Source organism: Diachasmimorpha longicaudata, chromosome 2, assembly GCF_034640455.1.
Source record: "Diachasmimorpha longicaudata isolate KC_UGA_2023 chromosome 2, iyDiaLong2, whole genome shotgun sequence".
Lineage (NCBI taxonomy): Eukaryota > Metazoa > Arthropoda > Insecta > Hymenoptera > Braconidae > Diachasmimorpha > Diachasmimorpha longicaudata.
In genome coordinates this window covers 10,430,455-10,444,571 of record NC_087226.1, presented here as the reverse complement: position 1 = coordinate 10,444,571, position 14,117 = coordinate 10,430,455, and the positions used below count along the sequence as shown (strand labels likewise).

The window sequence follows — 14,117 nt, the reverse complement described above, 5'->3', positions numbered from 1 at the left end:
GAATTTTCATTCATGAAGAATTCTATTGAAAAACCGCAAATCAGGATCTGATTTTTTTACACAACTTGTTCTGCTGAAATATTTCATAACGAATTTTCTGTTTTTCTAATTATTATTATTTTTTTTCACATAAAGACGAATTTTTATCAATTTCTTCTACAGAATACCTGGAAGTTGGGAGCAAAAAACGCGTATTAAAACTAGCGAATTCAATAGAACCAATAAAAAGTTAATAGAATTTTTACTAGAAGTGCATCAGAAGTTTAATAAAACCACCACCGGCTTGGCCGATTTTTCAATGCAATTTTTCGTGCCCGAGGGAAAACTAAAATTGAGAAAAATGCGTCTAAAAACAATGAGAGCAGCGTGAGGTTGAAAAACTACAGGTGGGGATTGTTCTTCGGTGATTGAGTACAGGTAGCCTTTAAGTCATATAAATACCAACAATCCAAATACAGTCATAGTTTGCGATCGACAAACCCTTGAAACGGCTAATCGATCGTGATCTGTCAACGAGTGGATGCAGCAAGGAGGAGAGAACGATATGGATTGCTGTGTGGCTCGGTGCACATGTATCCTTGGAGAGAGCAAGGGTGAGTGTTATTCAAATTTTTGCATTCCACATTTTGTTTATCGGTGAAAATCCTATCACATATTGGTGAAAACGATAGAAGAAACGAAATATTCGGAATTTTTCATTCCCCATTGATATCGACGTCGAAAAGTACATTAAAAATTTAATTGACATTTTGATGTGGCCATTTACGACTAAATGCATTACCGATAATAATTTATCACGCAAAAACTACCGCACCACATATTGATGTAGTTGCTGACCCCAATGGGGCACATTAATCCGCCCTTAATAATTCTAATCAAGGAAACGATAAGGATAATAGAACGTACAAACTTGGAAAACATCAGAAACGAGAAGTTTCCGGGGAAACTTGCGATTTCTTTTCTTATTTTCCTCTCAATTAACACGTGGCAAAATTCCATACAAACCCCAACGCATTCTCTCACAGATTCTATTGAATGTCTATTGCAACTCTGTGTTTTAAAAAATCCCATAAAATTTTATTTGGAGTACAGACATTTTTCCATAAACAAATATCTACTTAGCATGCAGAAAAATGTTGCATAATTTCAAATAAAATTGGAGTATTTACTAGAAACTATAAAAAGGGATTTCATTTTTCAATATAATTTATTCTTAACTTAAAATACTATAGAAAATGAATGGTAATCGACTCAGTTATGTACAAAAATTAAATTCCAGTGACTTTCGCCTTCACATATTTTTCTGTTAAACATTTTCATAAAATCCCTCGAAAACTCGTAGAAAGTTCACCACGAAATTCGATGGAGCTATCTAACGATATTCTGAAGCCTTTCTGGTTACTATTTTCATCCTTGTAGAAAATCCCCGAATATATCCTGAAGCTCGTTTCACAATTCTCAAGAACGGAGAGATTTACCGTATATCTCAAGGACATTGGGCAAAACCATATGCAAGAACAAACGATAAAAAATGAATGGGAAAATAAAAATGAGTCAATTCCAACGTGCTGTTGAATAATGCAACAATCGATAAAATTCCAGAGTTTTGTTCCTGGTAACCTCGATGACTCAAGGTATCGCCAAATGCAATTATAATCGCCCTCGTACACTCCATTAGTCTATCACTCAAAGTTTAATAAACTGGGGCTAAAAATTTTAATGCCCGGGGAGTTAATGGCAGTAATGTTGCAATTGGTACCGGAACGAGGGGGAAAATCTTATCAAATGTTGGTCAACGATTGTAATGTTCGCAGCAGTCACTCGTCCAATAAAAATCCGTACAAAATAATTACTCAATGAATTAATTATCATAATATGGACCAGGAGGTGATCAGCGTTTCAGTACGTCACGATCAAGTGAATCTCGAATCTGAAACAATTTTTTATTTCATCAAACGATCTGTATGATTTGCTTGCTGATTGGAGCCCTTGAAATTGAGATATCCGGGTGAAACAAAGACACGACCTTGTGACAATACCTGGTTTCACTAAGGAGAAAGCCATCAAGCGATTCCCTATGAAAGAATTTATTTTTAAATAACATAATTTCGAGCAATTCAATATTTGCAGTGAAGTCATAAAATGAGCCAAATGATCTTATCTCGGCCCGTGGATTTTAATAAAAATCTCAAAATCTAGAAGCGCTGAAAGAATTTTCCGGGAGAGACAAGGAAACTCCCAATCCGCGATAAGGATTGTCTTATTATCACATTTAATGTCCTCTCGATTGCTGAGAGTGTCAGTGACAGGAGTTATGATCATGTACGTGAAGATAATAGCCCGGGAGAGAGGTTTTGTCACATGCACACTCTATTCCTGATCAAGCCTGGAACGAATGGAGAAATAAGAGCACGATTCCTCACTAGCTGAGGTCGCCCCTTATAACTATTTCATTAACAATTAATTGGAAAGGTTCATGGGTCCGAAAATATTCAATCAATTACAATTTTAAAAAATTATTCCCCTCTCAGAAGAATTTTTTTTTGGTAATTTGGAAAATTATGTTGTTCTGAAGCCTCTACAGTGTTAGAGATACTTTAATTGGATAAATCAATTTTGTTAATGAGTCCGAGTCATAATAATCAATGAAAAACGATACACTCCGGCGGTTCCTTCATAGGGTGACCAATTTAGGGTGAAAGCCCAGCTTTTTAGTCCTGACAAGTTAATACCAATCGTTTTGCCACCAACAAATTTACGAACGTCTGGTGAATTTGACGTTAAATATAAATATAATCTTTTCAAACATTTGCCAGTAGATATAACTGAAAATTTGAAAAAGTTGAGGAAATTGCAGTGAAAAAATGACAGAGACTTTTTTATTACATTGATTTTGTTGCGGGGATTATAGGATTTCCATTTCTTTTTAGGAAAAAAAATTGTAAAACGATCTCAACAATGCTTTTCATTTAATTGCCGCTCGTATTATTCTATAATAATGTATGTTTTTAAGAAGCCATTTCAATATTTGCAGAGTTGTTACGTTATTCTTAATTGACACGGGGGTCCGCAACAGTTTAATATATTCGAAACCGTCGGACTCGGGCTCAGTTGCACGGCATCGCTCGCGCGAGAAGGTACCCGCCAACACTCCACCCAAAACTGACGTTGACACTCCGTTCCTCAATGAAACTTGGGTAGTTTCACTCGTACATCCAATCAAATTTTAACCTTCGATAATAATTAGAATCCGTGCGGTGGAATTTTTTTGTGAGATGAAAAACCTCGACTCATCGTAGTGACAATAGAGTTCTCCCTGGATGACAGGTACCTGTTGATGATCGTATTTCGAGCTGTCATTTATATCTGAGTTCATCGGTTATCGCATTGTGTGGTGAAGCCGAATTTCGAGAGGTATCAGTCGATATTCGTCCCGAAGATGATTAACGGAAGTAACACAGTTGTTGATGAGACTGGTAAGGTACCTGTTAAGAAGCTAGCTCCATTGAGACCGTGGAATGAAAATGTGGAGAGTGATCTAGACGTGCCGGGAACACCTAGAACACCAAGAACATCAACAACCCCAGGTATTACTTCTGGTCTGAGGATGTCGCAACGGAATAATTTACATTGGAATTGAGAAATAATTAATAATTAGAGGGGAATTTATCGAGTGGAGATGTTGTCGAGTAAAAATTCCATTTTATTTCTATAGAAATCCTCCAACTCTGATTTTTATGACCGAACTTTGTGGTGTGATTCTTTACGATGAATAGGATGGAGAAAACCTGGACAATTACCTGGACCTGATATAGATAAATTTCTATAACTGAAACTACAATTTTTTTTCTATTAGAAAATCCTTGTGCGAGTAACGTGGGCTAAACCATTGAAAAATTAGTCGAATATCACATGTAGTAGAAATAATTTTCCCCAAAATTCGTTAGATTTTCTATGAAATTTTGTGGTTCACACGAAAAAAAGAGTCCGAAAACGTGAGAACAAAAGCAGATTACAGTTATCATCCAGAAATTGTATCCCGCGAATATAACTGTAGATGTACAAATAGCCGCTGTGAAATTATATCGGCCGGAAGTGAATAAGCAGCTCCAGATTTTTTTGGTTTTCTTTATTACTCCATTGTCCGTTTTAATTATCCCCTAGATGAAAAAAATGAGGGGAAAATAAAGGCGTGCACAGTCCAACAGTTTCAATTCTCACTTCTCACACTTATTTTCGTAGATAACGATCGGATAATTACAAGATTCGGGGGGACCGTGAAATGGGCGGGTATTCTTGCCACATCTAAACAGCGGTCTTCCTTTTACTTGTGAGGAGAACAAAATGTTTTGCCGGAGATCACACTACTCAAAGTGTTTCCACATGATTTGTCATTATCACTGTCATTATGTTCAACGAGGGGTCACATAGCAAAGCAACTCACCCGATAGCTGGCATATGCAATCATTTTGCTAAGTGATTTCATCATTTTAAGACTCCGATCATCACAACATATTTACTGGTGGATAAAACATATCTCAAAGTTATGTTAGTTCATTACATAGCGATATTATTAATTGCAATTAACTAGGTTTTTCTGAATATTTCTGAATGTAAAAGAGAAATATAGGATATGGGAAGCATCCGCTCTTTCATATACTCAATATTTTTTCGTAATTAAATAATATTGAGTATCGATGTTCAAATATTATCATTGCATATTTTAACAAAGAGATAGGAGATTTTTTTCTCAAAATGATTTTTGCGGATCCCGTTATATTCTGCAAATAAGAGTTGATAGAAAATGGTCCTATCTCGCTCTTGTTTCAAGATATGTATTGAACATCGAAGCTGTGTTTTCATATCGACTCAAAAACATTGAAAAAACAAAGAATAATAATAAATAATAATCGTAGTGATAGTGATATAGGCATACGCATAGGGGAAAAATCGCTTGAATAAAAATTCACTGTAAGGACAAATCGTACAGATAATACATGCAATTGTTTTGCCAAGTGATTTCGTCACTTCAAGACTTTTATCATAAAATATATGTCAGCGGATAAAGCAATGTTACGGTAGTTTATTACATAGCAGTGTCATTAATTGCAATCAACTCCGATTGTTTATGGATTATATCTCTGAATCTGAGGGAGGTCGGATAAAAAAAACATCCTCTTGACTGAAAAATAATCATAAAAATCACGAAAATATCGTATAAACGCGAGCTAAAGACAAGTCATCGTGCTTCACACCAGATATATGTCACTCAATTGCAACACGAGAACATGAAATCCCCTCGTGGATCATTTTTTCGTGTGATCTGATCTCATAGCCGCGCAATGGATACGCTTCAACCGCAGTGCGTGAGTCAAGTAAATGAGGGCAAAAACCTTTTTTTATTCAGAAGAAAAAACCTTCAGTAACTAGTCGTGAAACTGATCCCACATTAACATTATCAATTTTCATTAATGCAGGCCATGAGAAGTGTACGTTTCATCATGACTTGGAGTTGGATCATCGACCGCCAACGCGCGAGGCCCTTCTACCAGAGATGTCGAGGAGTTACAGGCTGTTACTGGGGTCGCTCGGCGAAGATCCTGATCGAGAGGGACTCTTGAAAACACCTGAACGCGCTGCCAAGGCCATGCTGTTCTTCACGAAGGGATATGATCAGAATATCGATGGTAAATTGAATAAAAAAACATTCTGGATATGGCTACCAATTTTTAGTTGTAAATTTCCTCAACAAAATCTTCTGAGGTTCGATAGAATTCATCGTGTTAATAGAATTCTTCGAAAAAGCGTTAGATTTTGCTGTGGAATTCGTTCGTACGTGGATTTCTTTTATTCATTTGGTCCGAGGAATCCATAATGCATTTTCCATTGCCCTAGATTTTTTTATTCTCAAAGAGTATCAGTTACCTAGGAGACCGAGTGGTTACCTCGGTAATTCGTGGGAATAAAATACATCTCCTCCCCTATTTCTCATTTATTCTTTTGTCGAGAAAGTTGGGAGAGAATGGAGTGACTCTAGTAGAGATTAACGGAAATTCTAGTGGATGAGGGAGGCAGCATTTTCTTGTACTGTGGGGTTGGAGAGTGCTTTTTTGCAACAATCGCAATTCCCTCGACAGCCCCTTGTGTGGGTGGAGTAAATCTCCCCCGTCATGTATATTTCATTCGTGTTGAATATCTTCAGGTTTTAACTGACTCTGATGATGTGAGATGATTTCGTATTACGCTCGATAAAATTTTCACAGACTTTTGTTTGCTACTAACACTCCTCGATGGTTACGATACTGAGACACCTGAGAGGAAACCAATGTTATTAGATAATATTTCTTTATTTATGAGTTATGGACAGAAAATGTAATTATCCACTTGTTCTTTGTAAAATAATTTATGAGAGGAGACTCGACGCGCGGAGATCCCCTCCTCCAATGACTAATCTAGGAATAAATATCTCTAAAATTTTCCAGCGTTTCCCCCTGACCAATCCCGGGGAGTAAACAACCCCATCGTATAAAAAATCATGAGAAATTCGAACGGAATTTACTATCCGGTAAATCGCCATTGAATTTATTACTTTCATTCCTTATATATCCGTCGAGAATAGCACCCCTTGCAGAAATTAATGGGAAAATAAATTGGAAAGGTCAATGAGAATCTGGAGAAGCTCGATAGCTACAGGTGGCAAGGGAAGTCTACCCCACCTACCACTCTGTGCTTTTATGCTCGCCGCCTGATAAGCCGAGTTAACCGGAAAGTAGCTCACCCCAGTGGTGAATCAGAACGGAGTCTCAAGCACTCTGACATAAAGAGGGGGTGAAGAGGAGGGGTTGCTATTGTGTGGGGACATTCCGCCTCGTTTTCTCCATCAGTGAATGCTTCAGAGACTTAGAGTATTTCGGAATTGTTGAGGTGTACTTGTCTCCTCTCCAGATATTTCACACCATTCACTATTTTTCTTGCTCGGAAGGGAAGATTTATTGCTCAAAGATACAGAAGCGAAACATCTTTCTATGTCATTTCGCTCTGTTGGTGTTTGCGATTTATAATGAAGAAAAAAAATTAATCGAAGCACACGGAGAGCTTTTCGACCAATTTTCTTAAACTATTGAATGAATTACGTTTCATAGATATTGAAATCAACGTGGAAACCATCTTATTATTGATTTGAGAGAAATTTTATCTGCCATTATATTTAAAGTCTGCCATTTCTATCGAATAGGTCAAAGCTTTTGAACTGTAATTTAACTATGTATTTAACTATGATTCGGGCACTGGTTGTAGGTGTTGCTTGTTAAGGTTGCCCTGGTAACCGGACAAGAGCCACCCCCAGGACCGTTGACACGAGCACACTGACGCACAATCTCCGTTACCCTTCCATTCGCTCATGTACCCTCAAAACTAGGTCAATATCGGGTATATCACGTACATAATATCACAAAATTCCATTAAGTCAAAAGAAAATCATTTTTCACGGCTGTGAAATTTGTGCTTTTATCGAGAAATTGCATTACCCGCGGTCATTCAAGAAGTTTTTTCCATTTTGTAAGAATTCAAAGGGTTTGTAAAAATTACCTGGGAATTCACTGAATTTTTAAACGAGTCAATGGAATGCTAATAATTTGTCAACATTGTTCAGGAAATTCCGATAACATTCGCAAATATGCAAAACATTTTTCCACAATTTGGCGATTCTCCCAATACCAAGACAATTCACGGCAATTACTTGCCTTCCGATATTTATGATCAGCTTTAAAAGGATAAAAAATTCAATTTTAATAGCCCGGAACCTTTAAAGCTCATAGTAACCTCCGCTCACCGCACAAAAGCCAATCTCAGAGTGTCTAGTAATTATGTGACATTGTAAATAACTCGGTAGTGGAGTTGCATCACGTTAAGAGTGAAAAAAAAATTACTCTTGATTTGCAGACGTGATAAACGACGCTGTCTTCGACGAGGATCATGACGAGATGGTGGTGGTGAAGGACATCGAGATGTTCTCAATGTGTGAACATCATCTAGTTCCATTTTATGGAAAAGTATCAATCGGCTATCTCCCCTGCAAGAAAATCCTCGGACTCAGTAAACTCGCAAGGTAATCAGCTCCCATTCCATTCTTAATAAGATCAGATTGAAGATGAATAATCACCACGCGTTTACAACTTCTGTAATACACTGGTAGAGGCCAAAGAACCATACAATGGCATACGTTCTAACGTATTACAACATTTAACTGAACATTATCCGTTGCATTTGCCAACTAATTTGTGGCCTTGGCTCCATACGCTTGTGTTGAGATACTGAAAAATCGATTTATAGAGAGCCAGGTCGACTGACTTTCACGCGGACAATTCTATGCGTATGACATCGCGGAATAGAGCACCTTGAGACATTGACAAGTTACGAAAAAAATGAAACAGGCGAAGGAAGGACGTACCAATAACTATATTTGTTAACAGTTTTATGAACTATTTCATTCTCAGAATCGTAGAAATCTTCAGCAGACGTCTTCAAGTCCAAGAGCGTTTAACGAAGCAAATAGCAATAGCGGTGACAAAAGCGGTTCAACCAGCTGGAGTTGCTGTTGTCGTCGAAGGAGTGTAAGATAAATTTTCAACATTTCCTGACTCCTGAATTTCCTGTTCCTGAATTTCAACGAATTTCCCTTTTTTTAATTTCCAGTCACATGTGCATGGTAATGCGTGGAGTGCAGAAAATCAACAGCAAGACCGTGACCTCCACGATGCTGGGAGTTTTTCGAGATGATCCCAAAACTCGAGAGGAATTTCTCAATCTCGTTCATACCAAATAGAATCAGAATAAATTCCTATTTTCATCGTCGAGCGAGGGACGAGCGAGTGTTGAGAATGGCATGGGAATCCTCTTCTTAAAGAAATTTTAAATAATCAGTGGAGCCTATGACATCTTCAATAATTTCCAAATCAAGTACGCAAGAGCTACGAAATATAAATCCAATGACAACGAAAACGAGAGAAACTTGAAGAGAAGATTGAAACTGCGAATGTTGTGATAAGAGACAATAATCTAGTTATTTGAGGCTTAAATGATCTTCAAATGATAATTACGCAAGTTTCTCTTGTTGATAGAGGTGCAGGCGAAAGGATTCATGTCTTTCTCGGCTGAATTAAAACTAACGTTTCACTCTTGCTATGAAATTTGACAATAACGGAAGTGAAACGTCTGGAGCGTAGCTAATGGTCGTAAGATTCAACAGCCATGGATCTCACGACAAGTGATAAAATTAAATTTCACAGGGATGAAAAACTTTAACGAAAGTATACTGCAGTTGAAAGTGATTTTTTAATTATTTTTTAGACCTGTTGAAACTGCCCGATTGTCTAACTTATGAATTATTTAAGATTAGTAGGAGGAATCAACTGAGAGATAAATTAATTTATTCACACAAGTCTTTCTTCGACCCACAAAATGGAAAAAGTTCGAGAAGCTTATGCTATATGTATGAAAAAATTAGTATAACGAATTCTATTGGCTATTTCGTTAGACAATTCTATTGATTTTTTCCCACGTGTAGAAATGACATTTCTCGCTTGTAGGGGAAATAATTTATTTACAACAACTAAATCTATTTTTATTAGAAAAATTTTCATCTCAGGACAATTTTGAAATCATCCACGTTGAATTTTCGTTTTTTGCGGCTTGTTTTTTGAAAAGGTTTTCTCTCAGTATGGGATAGAGGGCAATAATCTCCGGAATACAGTGCGATACAGCCAGTCGCGTGTAGTCTGATCGTGCCTTTCGTCACAAATCACTAGTTTATTTAATAGGTAATGATATTTGGAATTGTGGAGTGGTAGAACATTCTGTTGAAAAATCTATCAAAATCGTCAAACAATCCCATTAAATTTCTACGATAAATAATATTGACAACATCAAAATAAAATTAGAGAAACCCAGCTACGAAAAATGTTTTACATTTTGACGAAAAATTTTGTTGTTCTATCACTTCACAGATAATTTATTCAATCAAATGTCCCCAATAGTATGAATTAACGATAAAAAATACTTCAATCATCATGAAATCATATCAAATCATCCAGCATTAAATGTCAAGTATTTTATTGATCCAATGAATTTATTATTAGACAGTTCAGTTCGGTAATGGTGACAATGGAAATAGCCAATGCTAGAGATTCACTATTATTTTTACCGTATTTATTAATTGCACAGGCTTTTAATTATTCTTAATACGCGGGCTCTGCGGAGCTCCGATCGACAAGATAACGATGGGAACAAGTGTCGTGAATTATTTACGAGTATTCGGACATTATTTTTTTGTATGAAGATCGCGGAAAATTTTAATCATAATTGTTGAACTATTTACTTGGTGACGACAATTGTTGATGGAAGAGTGACAAATACTTTTTGAATGTTTAATTGTTTGAATTTACGATGTTCTTCTGATATTATATGAGATTATAATTATATTTTAAATGGAAATGTCGATGGTATGATTTAAAACCCTGTGGTTTACCTCTTTCCCGAATTCAGCGGTCAAAAATCTTTCGAATCCTTTGACAGGGCTCACAGCGTTTGGTCTCTTGAGTGGTTTGTCTCATTGCTGGTGTAAAAATGTCAATGCAGTGAAGGGTACGTGAATTTTCGTGAAGCAACTCTAAACAAGACGAGATTAGATTGTGCAGTAAATGCAAAATTTATAGCACAATTTTTTTTACAGAAAGCAGTAGAATTTGGTGTTCCGGCCATGCCGGATCTTTTATTGAAATATTGTTTATAGGAATTTCACAATTTCTTATCTCTTTTCGTATTTACCTGCACAATTGCCCTTCGCCGGGCACATACTCCGATCCTTGGAGCTGGAAGCCTTTCGATATTTTCCATCGAGGCAGATCGTTTTGGATCCGACGCTGCCAGGACCAGCGGATATCCTTGGATAGGGGGGAGGACTGTTTTCCGTCCACATCATGTTTGTCTGAGATGATTTTTTATCATCTGGTGATGAATAACACACATTCATCGCTGGTGCTTTTCTGCACCGAGAAGACTCGCGCTTCTCTTCGGGCTTCTGACGACATAAAACATCGAATTTCGAAGGGAGGATCGAGCGAGATTTGTCACGTTGATTAGTCCAACAGTCCTTCGTAAGCTTCGAAGTCGATGTCCTGGTGGTTCTGTTCAAGGTGAGGTAAATTATCAGTCAAATCCGATTCAATTAAATTCCCTTGAATTTCTTTTGAAATTTTAATCAATTCTGTCTAACAATTCGATGTGTTCATGGAAAGGTTTCTTTTGACAGATTTTCTATAGAAATCCTAACAAGAATTTTTTAACAGAATCCTAATGGCCCTTAGAAAAATTTATTCAGTTTACATTTTAGGATATTTAATAGAAAATTCATTCCCAACTCACGCCTTCCCCTCATCAGTAGAGTTACATGGTAAACAAGGCGTCCAACATTCCATTCGTGGATTTTTCAAGACCTTTAGAGCCTCGTCATTCAACGAGGTAACGCCCTTGAGTATCGCCCTTTGTATAGCGTTTTCATAATCAGCCCTTTCGTTCATTATTTTCTCATTTTCTCGGCGCAGGCGATTCACCTCCGCTTCCAACTGAGAACCGATTCCAATAATTAATTCCTGCACGAAATTCCACTATTCTATTCTATCCACTAGTCTATACCTTCTCCAGTACCTTTCCTACATTATGTAGGGAAAGATCACAGAATATAGGAGTTCCTTACCTCCATCTCTCTCTGATTCTGCCCGAACGGGACATTAGTCGGCATTTGGAATTTCCCGTCATACAAGGCCAACTGTTCTATAGGAATTGTAGAAGGTCCGACTCCTCCAGGAGAGGTGCCTGGTGGGAATGCACCTCCAGGAGATGCACCTGGTGGGAATGCGCCTCCAGGAGATGCACCTGGTGGGAATGCACTTCCAGGAGATGCACCTGGAGGGAATACACTACCAGGAGATGCACCAGGAGGGAATGCACCAACAGGAAATACACCTGGAGGGAATACGCCACCAGGAGGGGCACCTGGAGCATAGGTACCTCCAAGAGGTCTGGAGGAATCAAGTCCAACTCCAGGAGGCGCAGTACCATCCAAAGCACCTCCAGATATCGCAGCTGGAGGTAATGCACTTCCCTGGGCCGATGGATCAAAAACATTTGCACCCATGGGCGAACTGAAAGCACCTCCTGTGACCTCGGGTGCCCCTGGAGGCACCCCAGGGAGTTGACCTCCGTAGACACTTCCAGGGATCTCCATCGATGAAACCGCTGAAAGCGGTACTATCGCCCCCGACGGCATCAGCACAGATCCATCTGCTTGCCGCTGACTTCCTGGTGGTAGTTGTGACATTACCTTTGCCGGAGGCATCCCCCCAGGGGTTTGTGGATGACCTTGAACTGGAAAAAAAATATTTCAGGGTGAAAGGCTTAGAAGTAATATTTTTAAAGATAAATTGGTTTTTTCGGTGGGGAAACCTAGGACTGGAGGTGCTCCTCCTGATTGCAATGGAGGTAACTGAATTCTAGAGTATGAGGGATCGGTTCCAATCGTCGTCTTCAGGCCACTCTGCAAAAAAATCATCTGATGATTATGATACACGTAGAAAACAAATTATAGAACAATTTAGTGAATGCGAAAAGCCAATATGACGTACTGGTTGTTAAAATATCATAAAGCAATAAAATGCAAAAGAAATCGCTATTTCTGTCGACAATAATAGAACAATTCACTCACATCGGCCATGACTTTTTCATACATCGCCTTCGTCGCCTCAGCCTCTGCTACTTTCATCTCGTTCTCTCGGTTCTGAGAGACAACTCTTTTTCTGATATCGTTCAAAGCATTTATCCCACTGTCCACTTCACTCTGAGCAGCCCCTCTCCAGTTTCCGATCTTCACTGTCGCTTCTTCCAGCATCAGCTTCAGAAAAATATTTTCGTTATGGTCGAGGGGTGGGATCGAAATTGGTAGCGAAGTGGTAACATTTGGGTTCACCAACTCTACTTCAGGTTTCATTTCTCACGGATATCTTGAAATATGAGAGAGAGATTGCGATTTTTTGGGGAGCAGAATGAAAACTACAAAGTCTTCAAATCAATCTCGCTCTTCACTAGGTCCGAGAGTATTCGAGAGAAACAAAAACCCTGATGGAGTGGGACTGACTGAAAAATTTTACCACGTCACACCTGAATTTTAGTGTTTTTAGTGGGACAACTGGAAGGGATTTTCAATTTCATATTTATTTTACTGTTTGTCAGGGGTTGACGTGGTGTCAACCTTTAAATCGTGCTCAACATTTCCGGTGAGGGTCGCCAAGGCTTTTCCGACTTCCCGAAGGTGCTGAGTTGCGTTGTCAAATATCTCGTCCACTTCTTTATCTCTGGTAAGTTTATACAATTTATTAATGGTCGTTCGCATATTTATCTTCCATATCATTAATTTAAAGTTATTTTATGGAACTTTCGATTGAAATCACGAAATTCGCTCAAATTCGCGGAGATCCCTACACCCAGCAGTTACCCAGTAGATCCTTGGGAAAATTCCACAGCGTTGGGAGACGCAGGAGACCCTGGAGATACGGTGTCGATGAATATTTCTGGTTGAGTCGTCTCCTGAGGAGTTTCCTCTGTAGAGGCTCTCTCCTTCCCTGCCGAGTCTTTCTCCTGCGCTGTGGTTGATACTCGCGATTCACCCTCTGGATCAGCCTCTGGATCATCGTCACCACCGCCAGCCAACCTTTCCTGTCGACCCGCGCAGGGATAAATATGACTGTTCGGCAAATTTCCCAGTCGTTTTTCCCATTTAGCGAATGCCGTTTGTAACAACATCTCCTGGGTCAGCAGGCGCTCCTCCGGCATTCCCGGGCATCTTTTCCTCCTTTTTCTCACCGCTCGTGACATCCCTATCCGATTTGGCTTATTTCTCTGGGGTCATTCGGTTTTTCGATTCAAGAGAAACTTGGAAATTTTGAGGATTTTTTTAGTTTAGGGAAACACCAAATGTCAAGGGATTTTTCAATTGTTTTTTATATTCCATAAGTGCTACTTTCGTTGACTCATAATATACGAATAATTTTGATAGAAAACTATTG

General features: G+C 38.5%; 2 protein-coding genes across 5 annotated transcripts; one reads left to right on the top strand and one right to left on the bottom strand.

The window, feature by feature from the left end:
• The first annotated feature begins 271 nt into the window (after nucleotides 1-271).
• LOC135171173 (GTP cyclohydrolase 1) lies at nucleotides 272-10,479 on the top strand. Of its 2 annotated transcripts, none has more exons than XM_064137556.1 (5): nucleotides 272-593; nucleotides 5,478-5,687; nucleotides 7,942-8,107; nucleotides 8,496-8,612; nucleotides 8,695-10,479. In XM_064137556.1, the coding sequence occupies exons 1-5, from the start codon at nucleotides 521-523 to the stop codon at nucleotides 8,822-8,824; spliced, it is 696 nt and encodes a 231-aa protein (XP_063993626.1). In that variant the 5' UTR covers nucleotides 272-520; the 3' UTR covers nucleotides 8,825-10,479. The 2 variants fall into 2 exon arrangements, with proteins under 2 accessions (XP_063993626.1, XP_063993620.1); XM_064137550.1 differs by lacking the exon at nucleotides 272-593 and adding an exon at nucleotides 3,440-3,587.
• On the bottom strand, nucleotides 10,160-14,077 carry LOC135170939 (uncharacterized). Of its 3 annotated transcripts, none has more exons than XM_064137172.1 (8): nucleotides 13,547-14,077; nucleotides 13,304-13,406; nucleotides 12,761-12,946; nucleotides 12,502-12,592; nucleotides 11,753-12,423; nucleotides 11,422-11,621; nucleotides 10,825-11,183; nucleotides 10,160-10,612 (listed from the first exon to the last, which is right to left on the bottom strand). In XM_064137172.1, the coding sequence occupies exons 1-8, from the start codon at nucleotides 13,924-13,926 to the stop codon at nucleotides 10,539-10,541; spliced, it is 2,064 nt and encodes a 687-aa protein (XP_063993242.1). In that variant the 5' UTR covers nucleotides 13,927-14,077; the 3' UTR covers nucleotides 10,160-10,538. The 3 variants fall into 3 exon arrangements, with proteins under 3 accessions (XP_063993242.1, XP_063993234.1, XP_063993250.1); XM_064137164.1 differs by having other exon boundaries at nucleotides 10,160-10,666; nucleotides 13,547-14,076; XM_064137180.1 differs by having other exon boundaries at nucleotides 10,160-10,666; nucleotides 13,534-13,894.
• Nucleotides 14,078-14,117: the final 40 nt, after the last annotated feature.